Genomic DNA, 17152 nt, shown 5'->3' with positions numbered 1-17152 from the left:
AACATGACTGGTATAAAAGGAGCATTTCAGAGAGGCAGAGTCTCTCAGATGGAAAGATGGACAGAGCTTCACCAATCTGAGACAAACTGGATCAAAAACTGTGGAACAATTTCAGAAAAATGTTCCTCAGACTTTGAAGATCCACCATCTACAGTGTAGAATATCATCAGAAGATTGAGAGAATCAGGAGGAATCTCTGTGTGCTGGGACATGGCTGGATGCTGGTGATCTTCATCATGTGGACTTCAGTGTATCCCAGCTGGTGGTTTTAATGTTGTGGATCACTGTCAGGTGTGTAGATTTTAGAGAAACAAACATCTGGATCTTCGTTCACCCGATCAAACTGGCAGATTTGGATCCGGAGATGTTCTGAAGAACCGAACCGCCTGTCTGAATGGATCCTGATCCACTCTGCCGCCACGGTGCTTCCTACATTCCGTTTTTCAGTCCATAGATGGGGCCGTGGTTCCTCCGCAGAACGTTGCTGCACGCTGCGCGCACGTGTGAGCGCTCGTGTGCGTCCGGAGGAGGAGAGCGGCGGTCAGGCGCGCGGATGAACGCACCTTTGTTTTTCTCGGAGCCCACAGCCGTCTCGCGTCTTCATGTCGGACTCCTGCACGACCTGAACGCGCAGCTTTATTTCCCCCTGATCCGGGTCCGGATCCAGCAGAGGAACCTCGGGCTCCCACCGCTGCAGGAACTTTCTGGGATTCTTATTTCCTCGCGCAGACTTTCGGAGTGAAAGCGGCCGCCATGGCCACCCTGAGGGGGGGTTGGATCTGGATGCTTCTCTGCTTTCCAAACGTGAGATGTAACGGTGAGTGCTCCAACTTCCACACGCACCGATCCAGGGACAAAAGGGGGAAAGTCAGCCTTGTTTTTCTTTCCTCTGCTGGTCTGCACAGATCTTTTCCCTCCTTTCAGCTCTGTTTTCAGATTTTATTGATCTAATCCTCTCCTGCATCCCTCCATCTGCAGAACCGACCCCCCTTTTCTTGTTTTATTCAGCTTCTTTAAAAGTTTCCAGAAAACTTTCAGACTTGAGTCTTTTGGGGGGGGGGGGGGTTAGGAGTTTTCCGTGTTCTCAGGAGCCCCTCTCGGTGTCTGGGACCACTTAGTCTCTCTTTGTCCTCCAGCCTGGTGACATGTCCTCCTTCTCCTCATAAAAAGGAGCTTGTGTCAGACTCTGGGGGCCCCTGTGTTGTTGTCATGTTAATTGAAGCTCAGCTCGAGGTGATCTGGACTCTTTGTCAGTCATGTTAATTCATGACTCCCTGTGGGGGGAGGGGGGCTCGGCAGATTTCCTGTTTTCAGCTGAGGACTCACCATTTGTTAATAAGCAGTGGGGGGTGGGGGTAGGGCGCAGGGGGTTAAATAATTAGCACCTACACCCCCACCCCCCGAAGAAACTGCTGAGCTGAAAGGTCTGAGGAGTTGGAATGAGGCGGATTTGTCCTGAGTGTGTTCAGGTTTCAGTTTCGAGGATTGTGATGTTCTGGTCCCCTTCAGTTTGAAGTCAGAACTTCAACATGTTTGTGGTCGCTGGACTTAACTGGTCCAGATGTTCCAGGTCCAGGAGTTTTACTCAGTTCATGATCAGACAGAAACCAGCAGGTGACACGGTTTGCTCATAGGTCACTTTAAGACCATCAATATGATCCATAATCAAGGTCTCAGGTCTGGACCTCAGGTCTCATGTCATTATGTTTCAGATCATTAGGTCTCTGGTTCTCAGATCTTTGTTCCTCTGAACTCTGGTCCTCAGGTCTCAGGTTCTCATGTCCGTAGGTCGCTAGTTTCAGGTCTCTGGTCCTTCGGTTTTGTGTCCTCTGGTGACTTGTCTTCAGGTAACTTGCAAACATCAGGGTTTGAGCGGTCCAGAGGTTTACGGTCCTGACTGTGGAACCAGTAACATCTAATCCACCGGTCTCTGGGACGTGTCCACCAGTCTCTTGGACGTGTTAACCGGTCTCTGGGACATGTCCACCAGTCTCTTGGACATGTTAACCATTCTCTGGGACGTGTCCACCATTCTCTGAGACATGTCCACTGCTCTTTAGAACGTGTCCACTGCTCTCTGGGACGTGTCCACCGGTCTCTGAGACATGTCCACCGCTCTCTGGGACGTGTCCACCGGTCTCTGAGACATGTCCACCGCTCTCTGGGACGTGTCCACCGCTCTCTGGGACATGTCCACCGCTCTCTGGGACGTGTCCACCGCTTTCTGGGACGTGTCCACCGCTCTCTGGGATGGGACGTGTCCACCGCTCTCTGGGACGTGTCCACCGCTTTCTGGGACGTGTCCACCGCTCTCTGGGACGTGTCCACCGCTCTCTGGGACGTGAGCTGCTGCAGCCGAGGACTCATAGAAAAGATTTTCTGCAGAAATTCGGAATAAGACAAAGACGAAAAAGACGCTGCTGGTTTCCCCAACATGGCGGACCAGTCCCACAGTTCTCTAGAGGCGGGTCAGATGTCTGTCAGAATGTTCTGTTCGGAGAATCAGGGAGGAAACAGCGTGGACTACAAACATGGAGGACATCCTGCACTGTCTTTCTGCTTTTTGTCCCAGTGAGGTGATGCCTGGTCGGTTACCCAGGAGGTACTGTGGTTGTTCTTCAGTCAGAAAGCTGCTGGTCTAATCCCCAACTTAACACCTCTGTTTCATATGTGGTGTCTGAAACCCTGAAGCTTGTGCTGTTTTTGGTGTTTGAATGTTCTTTGACTCTGTTTTATGTGAGGAAAACTTGCACTAAGCTGGACTAATCTTTGGAAAGTTTTTGAAAATCCTTCATCAGTCGAGCGCTAATCCTGGCTACTAACATTTGGCTTCATCTGCCCAGCGACGTAGAGGTCAGAGGTGGGAAGTGGATTTTGCAGATGGGTGTTCTCACATGCAGCCTCTCTGGAACGTGTTTGGAAATCTCAGGGCTGCCGTACATGTGTGAAAACATGTCGAGGCAGCAAGAAAAATTTAGCATGTGAGCTGTTGCTTTATCTGCACTGAGAGGGCTGCAGCAATCAGTTGAAGATTCCTGAGGGTCATTAGCTGCAAATCAGAGGAATATAAACAGTTTCTGAGGCGGTCCGATGACAGGGCTTTGAAGTTCAGAGGAGCTGGGGATGATGTGAAAGTTCTGGTGTATTTTTAGTTGTCAGTTTTACTGAAGATGTTGGAAAGTAAGAAGCTTCAGGTTTGTCACATAATCAGAAAAACTCACAATATGTGTCCTTGGAAATCTAGGACAAGCTTAATTTAACTTAATCGAGGATTAAGACCCTTCAGGACTAATCCTGCATGGTTTCTTCTGGAAGTACCCTGAAGGGGTTCCCCAAAGAGCAGAGGGGGTCCCCGAGGCCATCAGAGCCATTGCGATTAAAAATGTGCATCTGGTCAAGTTGTTTTAATCATTTGGGCATTTTGTTCACTTGGAAATGGCATTTTGGGAAAAGTGAGGCTAAATGTTTAATTGTGGCTTAATGGATGGACAGGACTCAGCCAGAATCCAGTATTTACGGTGAGAATCTTGCTAATTAAAGCATGAAACCAGCATGGCTTCAGCACGGGGAGGGGCAGGGGTCCACGGCTTTTAAGTATTTGCATGAAGGGGGTCCTCAGGAAAAAAGGCTGGGAACCGCTGGTCTAGCTTCTTCGTAAGAGCCCGGTCTGTCGTCTTTGTAAGGACATCCTGATGGAGGAAGATAAAACATTAGCTCAAAATTAGCTCAAGTCTCAAGTTGTTGCTTGGCAACCGCAATCTCGATGAGTAAGGCCGAGAATACACTTGCTTTACATCATGAGTGTGTGTTTATCATGGCTGCTGTGAACGCTACACGTTCGCAACTTGCAGTATGTGAGTGACCAGTAGGGGCAGCGTAGGGACCAGTTTGACCAGATGTCAGGTCACACGGTGACTGATGTAAAAATGATGGAAAGTTAAGTAGACATTCTACAGTGTGTTGGTTTACGAGCCTTAGATACTCTATTTATTGGAGGTTTCATGCCAACATTTCCTGGAATTTTTATTACCTGGAATTATTTTTACTAATGTAAAAGAATTCCCAGTAATCTGAGTGGTTTGCATTTCCACCGCAGAGTTCTGGAAAAGTGATTTGAATTAGGTTGATGACGTATTGGGATGTGGTAAAAGAAACCGTGTCACACCTCCAGCCCAGTAGGTGGTGGTAAGAAGCAGAAAGCAGCAACTCTGCCTCGTCTTTGAGCAAGCAGCCACGGTGGAGTTGTTCTTTCAGAAGGTGACCAGTCTGCATGGCCGTTTTCAACCTGCTTTGAATGTCATTCGTGGCAAATATGCTCAAAAGATCCGGAACTTCACCGTTCATCCATTCTTTGTTCCTCTCCTCACTGAATTTTTCAAATATCCAAAACATGGAGTTAATTCTGTAGAAGTAAAATGAACATGTTTACAGCTGCACCCCAGCTTTAACTTGCTGTAAATAAAAGAGCAGAAGTTTGTTCCACCAATCAGAGCGCTTCACTCAACAGCATCACCTCTCAAGAATTCCAGGGAATGTGAAGACGCCTCCGCTAGGATCCTTTTCAGGGAGAGCTGAGGAGTGGAATGTTAGTGGGAAAATGCCATGGCTTTTTTTTCTCTTCTTCTTTTTTCTTTTTAATCAGTTTTTTTCCAGAAAAGTTCCTGCAGTGGAAGCGGTGCTGATGATGCCCCTAGCATCTTTCCACCCAGAGAAAAAAAAGTTATGTTGGTTTATGACATTTGTTATCTCTTTGTGTCTGTGGGAGCTGGTGGATTATTTAATCGGGACATTTCAGTCTAACTTGAGAGGCGCTGGGAACTCGCGTTGAAGAAACCAAAGTGGGTGGGGCAGTGGGAGGATTCTGTAGCAGTGGGAGGATTCTGTAGCAGCGGGAGGAGTCTGTAGCAGTGGGAGGAGTCTGCAGCAGTGGGAGGAGTCTGTAGCAGAGTGCTGCAATGCCAGCGGCGCTCAAGTAGCAGCTGAAAACAGCACAAGAGTAAGCCAAGAAGGAGTAAAACATCGGATCATTTCATTTTTATAATTGTTCAAACCTAGATTTTAATTGAGATTAAAATTCGATTTATCGCCCAGTCCTACTCTGAAGTATTATTTAGATTTACACCCTGACTATTCAGCAGCTCTTTCCGGTGTGAGGGCTCTAATGTGCCCCCTAGTGGGCATGAAGAACACAACAACGAACTCTCTCTTCCAGGACTCATTCTCAACCCGCCGTCTGTTAGAACTTTATTTCTTGTTTGGTGTCCAACAACTATTGTGTGACTGGTCAGAAATTTGTGAAGTCATTTCAGCTGGTGTGCAGAAGGGAAGGTTCAACGGGAATGGATAGTTTTATGATACAGCTGGCCGAGGTGGACATCATTACATGTAGGGTATATAAAGACAGACATCGTCCCATTCTGCTGATGCGAAAGGTTCAACAAGGTACAGCATATGAAGAACCGGACAACGCCCCAGGCAAAGCCCTGCCCAGACGTGGACGAAGGTTCTCGTAAAGTATAACTGGGTTAGAACCAACGCTGTTCTTGCTCTTCACACCGCAAGAAAACATACAAATGTCTCTGTTCCAGTAGAGTACATGAACAACTAAGGCCTGTTCATAGCAAGGAGAGAGAATTTGGTTTTTCTTTTCCAGGACTGCGAGAAAAGAAGGACTTCTTTATTGCAGCTTGTCCTCAGCACATCATCCCTACAGAACCTTCTTCGTGTGTGTTGTCAGACAACTATTTGGTGATGGCTGGAAATTTGAAGTCTAAAGTGGAAGGTTTCCATTTCCTTCTTTTCACAGCAATGTTGAATGGATAGTTTTGAGGAACAGCTGAGGACCAGTGAGGAAGTATGAACGTCCTAACCCCCACCCGCGGCGCACCATGGATGAGGTTTTTCAGAAGTCTGAAAAGTATTAAATGTCTTGGCTAGATCGAATCTTCCTCCTGTGTTTGCCACCTGGAGAAAATGATCAAAAGTGCCAGTTCTTGTGGAGTATGTCCAGGCCTTCATGCTTGCTGCCTGTGCAAACCTGAGGTCAAAAATCTCGTTTATTATCAGCGTGGAACAACAACGCTACAGTGTCACCAGCCCAGGAGCTTTAATTTAGTTACAACATATCAGCTGAGAGAAGCCCTTCTTCGACCGAAGATGAACTGGTTCTAGTTCGGTTCGGTGCTGGTGGTGGAGACAGAGAAGGACCGTAACCAACTGAAGGAAAGCCACAAACAAACCTTTAACTCTGATATTATCTGACTCCGCTTCTTTTGATCCAAAGGTTCACAAGAAGCTTTTCTCTACGTATTTTTAAATCCTTGACCCTCTCTCCCTTTTTTCAACCTCATGTGGAACCCTGAAGGAACCACCATCAGTTTCATGATCTGAATGACTGAAACAACCAGAACAAACATGGGGGACTTTCAAGAGATTAAGAACCCGTTCGCCACCACACAGGTTGACCACCGCTTCCATAGCACAGAACATGTTAAAGTCATACGTGTAAACCCAGTTTTACTGAGCGGTGAATTAGTTCCATCATGTGGAAGAACAAACCGTCAGCCATGTTGTTTGAAGATCTGTCAGCTGTTTGATAACTGAACAACACAAACTGTACAGCTGTAGGAAAGCGGGAGGCCGCCTTATACGCAGGGTCGGAGGTCGCTTGTTGTGTATTTTAGAGATTTAGTCTCAGGGCAGAAGCTTGTGTTTTTCTGTGTTTATTGGGAGAAGAAATGATGGATGCTTCATCTAGCTGAATTCCAGCCCGTTCCCAACCGTCCTCTGTTTGGATTAGATGATGTGTAGTCTGGTCCTGATTATTCCTTTAACGTGTCCCAGCCAGGATTTCTTCTCATGTCTTTACTTCTTTACATCTCACTATATTCTTCAGGACTTTTTCTATGTTTATGTATATTTAATGTCTTGCAGAACCACCACGGAGCTCTGCAGGTTTAAGTGTGAAATGACTGTTTAACGTCATGTTCCGGGTTAGAACATGTGATGTTCTGTGGTTATAATAAGCAGGACTACACGAGGGCAGCATGCAAGTCTGACAAGCATCATACGGCGCTGTTCATGGACATGCATGTGAGCAGCATGAAAGTGCTCTGTTAGCAGTTGTTGGTTTGTTAAAGTACGCCATGCTCTGTGGAAATATGTTAACAGCAGGCTTCTCAAAGTTAATGGGCTGTCCCTCCTCCTTCAGCAGATGCTTTTCTAATCATAGTTCTGAAATGTGGGCCAGGAGAAGAGTTTTACAAGTAAATCTGTGTGGAGTTCTGCTGCTGGAAGCTTCCAGCTCCGTCTTCCTGCTCGTGGCTGTTTGGATTAAAGGAAAGAATGACGAAGTTCTGTTTGGAGGTCAGAATAAACAGCTGACACCAGAGCTCTGCTACACCGACCCAGGGTGGAAACTTCTGCTCAGGCGGCTCAAAGGCTGCTGCTGTCTGCAGGGGATCCAGTTCAGTTCAAATCACTTCAGTTAAATTCAGTTAAACTTTGTTCAGTGCAACTCAGTTAAAGTCAAATGAGTTTAATTGATTTCAATTTCTCAATTCTAATGAATCAAATCACATGATTAATTTTACTATTACATTTAGTCAAGTTCAGTTCCTCATTTAATTCAGTTCATTTCAGTTGAGTAAATCAAATTAATTTAATTTCAATTAAATGAAATGGATTTATATTTCAGCCTGCACGGTGGTATGGTGGTTAGCACCACCGCCTCACAGCAAGAAGAAGAGAAACACTCATTTAAATCCAGTTCACCTAAGACCAGTTTGGGTAATTTAGTCAATTTTAATTTAAATTAAATTGATATCAGTTCATTTTCAATTATTTCAATTCAGTTCAGTTTAAATCAGTTCGGTTAAACTCAGTTAACATAATTTCAATTCAGCTTTATGTATACAGCACCAATTCACAACAAAGTCATTTCAATAACTTTTAAAGACGCAGTCCAATTCAATCCAATTAACCTCCACCAGAACCGGAAAGAAATCTTCATCAGAACCAGAACCGGAAAGAAATCTTCATCAGAACCAGAACCGGAAAGAAATCTTCATCAGAACCAGAACCGGGAAGAAATCTTCATCAGAACCAGAACCGGGAAGAAATCTTCATCAGAACCAGAACCGGAAGGAAATCTTCATCAGAACCAGAACCGGAAGGAAATCTTCATCAGAACCAGAACCGGGAAGAAATCTTCATCAGAACCAGAACCGGGAAGGAAATCTTCATCAGAACCAGAACCGGGAAGAAATCTTCATCAGAACCAGAACCGGGAAAGAAATCTTCATCAGAACCAGAACCGGGAAAGACGGCCATTTTCCTGGAGCGGTTGGGGGTGGAAAGAAAAGAGGGGTCAACCAGCAGCTGAACTCGTATGTGTGTGTAACACTGGAGGTCACCACTAGGGGCAGTACACAGGACTTGGACTTTGAAATAGTGAAAAGGTCAATCTGCCGGTCACGTAATTCTGGGTCATCAACCCACAAAACTCTTCCAATTTGTTGCCAACAACAAGGTACAAGTGTTTATCACTGTGCAGTGGGGGGAAAATCAAACAGATGCTGGTAGTTGTGGACGAGGTCCCAGAGATAGTTTTTGGAACTATCCGCCATTGTCTTTACCTCAGAGCTGTCATGTTAGTGTTCTTGTTCGTATGAACGCCTCTGGTGTTCAAGTCAATATTGCAACTCGTGCACGCAACCCATTACCTTAGCCTACATGCCAAACGAACTCTAGGAATGCGTGGCAGCCATGATACGTACATGGACGTGTCGCTAGCAGCAGGTATATCCCAGCCAGGGATCCTGCTGGGAAAGAAGAAGAGAAACACGAACAAATGAACAACCATGTCAGATATTTCTACATGAAGAGTAAAGAGAGCAGAGAGGAGCCCAGTGCATCATGGGATGTCCCCCAGCAGAGAGGAGCCCAGTGCATCATGGGATGTCCCCCAGCAGAGAGGAGCCCAGTGCATCATGGGATGTCCCCCAGCAGAGAGGAGCCCAGTGCATCCTGGGACGTCCCCCAGCAGAGAGGAGCCCAGTGCATCATGGGATGTCCCCCAGCAGAGAGGAGCCCAGTGCATCCTGGGATGTCCCCCAGCAGCCTCGACCGATAGCAGCAGGACTAGAGGATGGATCAGGGTCGTCGAGTCAGACCTGCTAAAAGATTTATCAGACAAAATAGATCAAGATAAATCAACATTCAGAGGCTATGACCAGAGATCTGATGTTCAGTAACTCACATTTAATCTTTTTATTTCTTTTCAAGCAGTATTATTTGTTTTTTCAGGTTTTTACGATGCACTCTCCATGTTTCCTGGTTTAATGTTTAAACTGAGCCAAAAATGAGCTAGCACCTGAGAACTAAAGTATGATGACCATACACCCCCTCCACATGCATACCACATTACATTAACATTTACTCATCAGGAGAAACAGACCTTAAAGGCAAACAACTGGTATGCCTGCAGTTATCAGAGAACCAATAAAATGTAAATGACTCAGCTCACCCAACATGAAGACTTTGTCTCTGAGCCTCCTAATAACCAAGCGTTTGAAGGGAAGGGCTCCTTCTTTATGAGCGAGTTTGTGTTGTTTTAACTCAGTCATGGTGGTGCGGTAGGCCTGTGGAAGCTGCCTCGGCTCTGAGGGTATGTGGGTAGGAAGATAACATCAAGCCAAGGGGGGAAATTCCTCTGCAGGCGCTGATACCATCTGACACTTCAGACAGCCTGTATGTTAGAAGCACCACAGCTGGTTTGATGTCTGTGTTTATATCTGCATGATAAGAGGACAGGAGTCTGTGTGACAGAGGTACTCGCATTTGGACATGTATGGTTGTGTTTAATAGCAGATAAAATTTGTTTTTTCTTTGTGGAACTTGAGAGTGTTGAAGTTCCACATGGTTGAGAGGTTCTCTGCAGGGTACTGCTGTTTTTCCAGCAGGGACATGTGAAATTATTTAATGCAACAGTTGATATCATGCAGTGAAACTGCAGCAAAGAAGAAGAACTGTCAGAAACGAAGTGAGCCCATGCTGAGTGAGTAAAAAACAAAAATTCTCAGGCTGGAAATGGCTTTAATCATCCTTCAGACGTTTCTGGGACCACATTCAGAAAGACCAATGTGTCCATCTGAGATCCCACAGTTCCAGGTTTCTTGATGATGGTTTAGACATGAGCCTGGTTTTGGGCATCAGCAGAATCCAGGTTGTTGTGTGCAGTAAAGGTGGGACTCAGTAAAAGTCTGCATGGTTCTAAGAAAAGTTGCTTCCATGATGCTCCAGATGTTGTGTACTGGTGAAAGGTCTGGACTGCAGGCAGGCCAGTTCAGCAGCCGGACTCTTCTCCTGTGAAGCCATGCTGCTGTGATGGATGCAGGATGTGGTTCAGCATCGTCTTGCTGAAATCTGCAAGGTCTTCCCTGAAAGAGACGTTGTCTGGAGGCCCGAAGGTCGCGAGCGTCCAGTTTCAGGCTACGGTCTTCTTGTTGTTTGGAACCTGTATTTCAGTCTTTACATTTTAGTCTTTTAACTGCTTTTAAGGTGTTTTACTTTTCAAATTTCTTTTAGTGTATCTCAATTTTTTAATTGATTGATTCTGCTTTTGTTTGTCAAGTCTAAATGTTTGCAGTGCTGAATTCCGGCTCCTTGTCTTTGTGTATCTACAACATTAATGTTTTATACAGCAAGCTGGTAACTGGCACATGGGGGCTATGGGTGATGTCTAAAAACGAACTGGATGGAGACGGGATCTATTAACACAGTAAACATTCGGTTTCTTTTTGTTCTTCCAACAGAACCGTCAGAAATAGAAATAAAGGAACAAGTGATTACATTTTTAAGGTGATCCAGATCAACGTCTGGATTTAGGAATTTTTTTAAGGTGTGCAGCAACGTTCTGCGGAGGAACCACGGCCCCATCTATGGACTGAAAAACGGAATGTAGGAAGCACCGTGGCGGCAGAGTGGATCAGGATCCATTCAGACAGGCGGTTCGGTTCTTCAGAACATCTCCGGATCCAAATCTGCCAGTTTGATCGGGAGAACGAAGATCCAGATGTTTGTTTCTCTAAAATCTACACACTTGACAGTGATCCACAACATTAAAACCACCAGTTGGGATACACTGAAGTCCACATGATGAAGATCACCAGCATCCAGCCTTGTCCCATGCACACAGAGATTCCTCCTGATTCTCTGAATCTTCTGATGATATTCTACACTGTAGATGGAGGATCTTCAAAGTCTGAGGAACATTTTTCTGAAATTGTTCCACAGTTTTAGATCCAGTGTGTCTCAGATTGGTGAAGCTCTGTCCATCTTTCCATCTGAGAGACTCTGCCTCTCTGAAATGCTCCTTTTATACCAGTCATGTTACTGACCTGTTACCAGGTAACCTGGCTAGTTGTCCAATGCTCCTCCAGGTGTTTCTGGTTTGTACCAGGTACTTTTCCAGCCTTTTGTTGCTCCTGTTCCAAAATTTTTCAGAAATGTTGCTGCATCAGATTCACTATCAGCTCATATTTTCATCTCATGGTGAAACGTCAGTTTCATCCTCTGACATGATGGTGATCTTCTACTGGGGATAAAATATGGGTTCTTGACGAAGTATCTTTATGATAAAAGTCTGCACTTATGAATTGGTTTAAATTGGAACCGATGTTGTTTTAAGCAACTTTAATTTGTAATTGTACCCGAGTTTATCATGGCTGCTTCGGGTATTTGGCATTGTTTAAAACCTCGATTGTGCACCTCCTCAGAAACTAATGCTAGGAGTTTGCAAGCTGCAGTATGTGAGTGACTAGTATGGGGCGGTGTAGGGATCAAGTTGACCAGATCTAAGGTCACAGCATCGACAGCAGCTCGTTTTAGGGGCTTTATAAACTAGTATTTTGCTGCTGCAGCTGTTTTCTTGTCTTCCCTTTGTTTTCATCCTACAAATTCAGCAACTCTATCTGTGCTGAGTTTTCTACGTCGCCCCCTGGTGGAATCCTCTGGTAACAGCAACAACAGCGCTAACTCAGCAGCTGTGTGTGTTTAGAAGTGTTATCTGGTTGTTGGTGTGTGAGGTGGAACCATTAAGCAGAACGGGGATGTCTCTGTGGTTCTCAAGCAGGTTTCTGTTTCTTAAAGTAGAAAAGGTTAGTGTCTGATGTGCTTTACAGACGACCCTGGGTGGGTCTTCAGGCCGGTTCAGGTGCCTCCTTCACATCTCTGATCTTAAACCTTTATGGGGGGGGGGGGGGTCATAATTTCTGGGTGTCTTCTTTCACAGAGCAGAGGAGGTGTGTGTTGGACCAGTGATTTGTTGAGATGCCAGTGTTGCACCCTTGAAGCAGACAAAACTCCGTCTTGATTTTGGCAACTTTATTCGCCCCGTGCTGCTTATATTTCTTTAAAAAGAAATATGGATTTTCTCGAGGCAGCCAGGACATGCAAAGGTGACCACGTTACACACACCGAGCCCGCTGCACGCCACACACGTTGCGTATACACACTCCACTGCACGCAGGCTGATGACGTACTATAACCCACAAGTGTTACATGTCCCTGCAACACACACAACAGAAAATACCCACAGAACGGATGACTTCAAAAATCACCTGAATAATAATAATAATAATAAAAGAAAGGAACATTGCCTAAACACTTCACCTGGACAATATCTAAATTAGAACATTTTATAAATCAATATTTCCAGGCTGTAACACCCTCCCCCACAAAAAAAAATAAATAAATGTTGTCCAACATTTTCTTATCTTTTCTGTGAACACCAATAACACAATGCATTTAAGGTATGTCACCAGGTAGGTTAACACATACTAAACATGACAAATATTATTAAAGTGGGTTGTGTCCTCTCGTAGCCTCTATCCATTCTCTCTCTCTCCCAGATGTTCTCATGGCAATAATACAAGACTGTCCATAAGTCCATTAGTATTGATGGGCGATTAGTCCTTAGAAGTACTGGTGGGCCCCCCAGATCTTCACAAATGGGACAAGGAAATTTCCATGTACACCCAATACTACATTATTACGCATTTCAATGCCATTTGTTATTAGTGACAGTACACACAACTATTTCTACACTGGTCTGTGCACTATTCAATGTCAATCTTAATTTCTGTGCTTGGATAATACCCCATATCTAGCCCAAATTCTCCTCAAAGTAATGTCCAGATAGTATGTATTTCAACAGTAAGGTAACTTATTACTGACATTAAGGCTATCCTGCCACCCAAAAATATAATTCTTAATAGAAGGAAGCTGTAAAATCAGTTAACCAGTTAACTAACCTACATAACTGTCTACCCATATTCTCTTAATATCTTTTGTCATGAAAAGGATACATAGAGGGTGATGATCTAGTGCAGGAGTCATGGCTGACTTCTGTGGATCTCCTCACACCGGCGGAGCAGCCCTTCAGCAGTTGAAAAGCTGGCTGACCCAGCTGGTCATATGTGTAGATTCTTTTAGGCTGTCGGAGCCTTGCTGGTCTCTCTCTTGCTGTTCTAACATCTTGCATGTCGTCAGATCCAGCCTCAACTGCTTCAGCTCCTTCTGCCACAGTGTGTTCTCCTTCCTCTTCCTCAGAATTCTCCTCAGGGATGTGCATCTCCTCACTACTTTCTGTGAGTGTCTCATCTCTGGGCTGAAATTCTTCTGCATCTGCCTTTAGAGAAGAATCAGTCTGCCTTGGTGCTGTCCACATGTGATACTCCTCCTCACTGGAACTGTCAGTATCTGTTTGGTGAGTGCCCCGGATCACCTCCTGATGACGTTGCATTGTCCGCTTTACTTTGTTCCCACTAGCCTTCTCTTTTAGGTTGGGCTCACCAGCCTTTGGCGCTTCTACCAGGTAGGGGCATGGCAGTAGTAGGTTACGATGTAACACGCGTTCCCTTCCCCCTTCATGTAGCGGTTTGACCACATACACTGGGCTGTCAGGGCCTTTCCTTTCACTGACAACATAGACTGTGTCTTCCCAGTAACTACGCAGCTTCCCAGGGCCCCCTCTTGGTGTCAGATTTCTCACCAGGACATGGTCACCTGGTTTAAGAGTGGAGCTCCATATACGCTGATTGTAGTTTTGCTGCCCTCTTTTTGCGCACTTCTTCATATTTGCCCTTGCAATCGCATATGCTTCTTGCATAGTCTCTTTCCACTTCTCCGCGTAGCCTGAATGTGTTTGGCGACCTTCCTCTCCTCTCTTTGGAAATAAGAGGTCCACTGGCAGTGTTGGCTCACGACCAAAGAGAAGGAAGAATGGGGAGAAGCCAGTGGATTCATGTACTGTTGAGTTGTATGCGTGGACCACTTTACTGAGGTGTTCTTTCCACCTTGACTTCTGAGTCTCCTCCAGTGTGCGTAACATACCCAGTAGTGTTCTATTGAAGCGCTCTGCAGGGTTCGCCTGGGGATGGTAAGGGGATGTGTGAGATGGGCGGATACCACAATAGCTTTGCAGCTTTTGGAAAAGAGTATTCTCAAACTCTTTTCCCTGATCATGATGGATCCTTGATGGGAAACCGAATCGCATTATGAAATCGTCAAAGAGCTTTTTAGCTGCAGTTTTCCCCGACTTATCCTTAGCCGCATAGGCTTGTGCATACTTAGTGAAATGATCCACAACTACAAGTATGTATTCCTCACCACCCTTACTTTTCTCCAGATGAAGGTAGTCAATGGAGATCATCTCAAATGGTGCAGATGTCTCAATATTTTGGATGGGGGTTCGAATGATTCGGTTGGGTTTCTTTCTTTTTATGCAGCAGCACACTTGGGTAACATGGTGCTCAATCTCCTGCCTCATCTTGGGCCAGTAGAAGCGTCCTCTGGCAAGGGCAATAATTCGGTCAGCACCTAAGTGTCCCATCTCCTCATGCAAATGTTTGTAAATGATGGGTTTCAGGGATTCAGGAACAACCAGCTGTGTTCTAGCTGCTGTTTCTCTTCTGAGGATTCCATCCTCATCAATATGCAGACGGGGCCACTCTCTTAGCAGCTGTCTAACAGCTTCAGTTTCTGCCAGTTTGTTTTTATATTTCATGCAGGTCTGCGTTCTTTTAAGAACCAAGACTCTACTCACTGTTTGGTCTGCATTCTGGGCTGCCTGTATGTCTTCTACTGAGATGGGCTGAATTGGCTCAGTTATCTTTCCGTCCCCCAGCAGCACATCTGTATTACAGGTGACAGCAGATATCCAGTCAACTTTTCCTGCCTTTTCAGCCTCCAATGCTTTTCCAATGGATTCAATTTCCTCCTGTTGACACTCAGCCGTGCACTCTTGGATGATTTTATCAATGGGCTTTGGTCTGCGAGACAAAAAATCTGCATCTCCATTTGCTGACCCTGGTCTGTACTTAATCGTGAATCTGTAGTCTGACAGCTCTGCCACCCAGCGATGTCCTGTGGCGTTTAGTTTGGCTGATTTGGTGACATATGTCAGCGGATTGTTGTCACTGTAAACAACAAAATGGGGTGCATGAAACAGATAGTCACGAAAGCGTTCTGTTATTGCCCACTTTAGTGCAAGGAATTCCAACTTGCCAGAATGTAACTTGTAATTTTTCTCTGCAGTTGTCAATGTTCTAGAGCCATAGGCAATAACTCTTAGTACTCCAGCTTGTCGCTGGTACAACACTGCCCCCAGGCCTTGTTCCGAAGCATCCACATGCAAAACAAAAGGCTTTTCCAAGTCTGGGTACGCCATGATCGGTGGGTTTGTCAGGTGATCCACTATTTTTTTCAGTGTTTCTTGATGGACCTCTGTCCACTGGACGGGGTGAGATGGTGGCAGCTGGTTGGGCTGTTTGCTGTTTCCCTTTTTCTTCCGATTGCCCCTTAACTCTGACTTAGGTTTTGCCAACAGTTTGTACAGTGGTGCAGCGATTCTAGAGAAGTCTGGTATGTAGGCTCTGTAGTATCCCAGAAAGCCCATCAGTTTCCTCACTTCTTGGACAGTGGTTGGCGTCTCCAGCCTGAGGGCTTGCACTACTTCCACTTCCTTGGGATTCATTCTGTATCCGTCAGCAGAGATGATCCGGCCAACATAACAGACCTCACGCTTGAAAAAGTCACATTTTTTTGGCCTTAACTTGATTCCACACTGTCGTTGTCGCTGCAGTACCTGCCTGACATCCTGGATGTGTTGTTCAAAACTGCTACTGAACACCAGCACATCATCTAAGTAGGGGACGCAGACTTCATCCCTGAGGTCTCCCAGGCATCCTTCCATGTAGCGCTGAAAAGCAGCCGGTGCATTGGTGAGTCCAAATGGGATTCTAACCCATTCGTAAAGTCCCCACGGTGTTATAAATGCTGTGCAGGGTCTACTTTTCTCGCTCATGAAGCCCTGGTGGTAGGCCTTTCCCTGGTCTAGAACTGTGAACCAGGAATTACCTCCCAGGTTTTCCAGGATCTCCTGTATCCTGGGGATTGGGTGACGGTCAGGTACAGTTTTTTCATTCAGCAGTCTGTAGTCTACGCACAAGCGAAGACTCCCATCCTTTTTTCTGACACATACCACAGGTGATGAGTATGAAGAACAGGATTTCTGGATCCAGCCTTGGTTAAGCAAGTCCTGTATGTGTGTTTTCACTTCCTGGTAAAGGTGTCGGGGGATTGCATTGTACGTTTTCTGTACTGGGGCATTATCTTTAAGGTGTATGTCCATCCTTAACTCTCTGATCAGTCCTGTGTCCCACTCATCCTTTGCAAACACTCCACACTCCTCCCTGAGCATCTTTTGTGCCTGTAACCGTTGTTCCTCTGACAGATGATTCAGGTCTACAGGTGGATCCCACGGCTCATCCTGTGGCAGGTGGCTTGTTGGATCTGTCTCAGATGTGGCGCTGCTGCCTGGTGATAAGAGTCCTTGACCCTCCAGAGGTTTTGTCTCCAATGGGTAAACTGCTTCAACACCATACAACCAGCCTAGTATGGTGCGGCCACAAAGGGTGATATCACAGTCTGTTAAGTTCTCAACAGTCACCGCTATCTTTTCATCCTCTTGCTGTGGTACCCGGATTAACTGTTCTCTGATAATTAGCCCTGCTGGCCATGGTGCCTCCTGATTTGGCTCAAACACTAGATTTAGACCACTCAGGATCTTTTTGTGCAGTAGACCACATTC

At 45.6% G+C, this 17152-nt stretch overlaps 1 protein-coding gene across 1 annotated transcript in view; it reads left to right on the top strand.

Moving 5' to 3' along the window:
- The first annotated feature begins 344 nt into the window (after positions 1 to 344).
- ror2 (receptor tyrosine kinase-like orphan receptor 2) overlaps positions 345 to 17152 on the top strand; it is a 49848-nt gene continuing 33040 nt past the window's right edge. Inside the window, exon 1 of the mRNA XM_041970287.1 lies at positions 345 to 817. Coding sequence (XP_041826221.1) covers positions 754 to 817 — 64 coding nt within the window. The 5' untranslated portion in view covers positions 345 to 753. The remainder of the gene's footprint in view (positions 818 to 17152) is intronic.

This window comes from Melanotaenia boesemani, chromosome 19 (genome assembly GCF_017639745.1).
Source record: "Melanotaenia boesemani isolate fMelBoe1 chromosome 19, fMelBoe1.pri, whole genome shotgun sequence".
NCBI classification, from domain to species: domain Eukaryota; kingdom Metazoa; phylum Chordata; class Actinopteri; order Atheriniformes; family Melanotaeniidae; genus Melanotaenia; species Melanotaenia boesemani.
The sequence above is the reverse complement of the archived record's forward strand: the minus strand, read 5'-3'. Positions and strand labels throughout refer to the sequence as shown.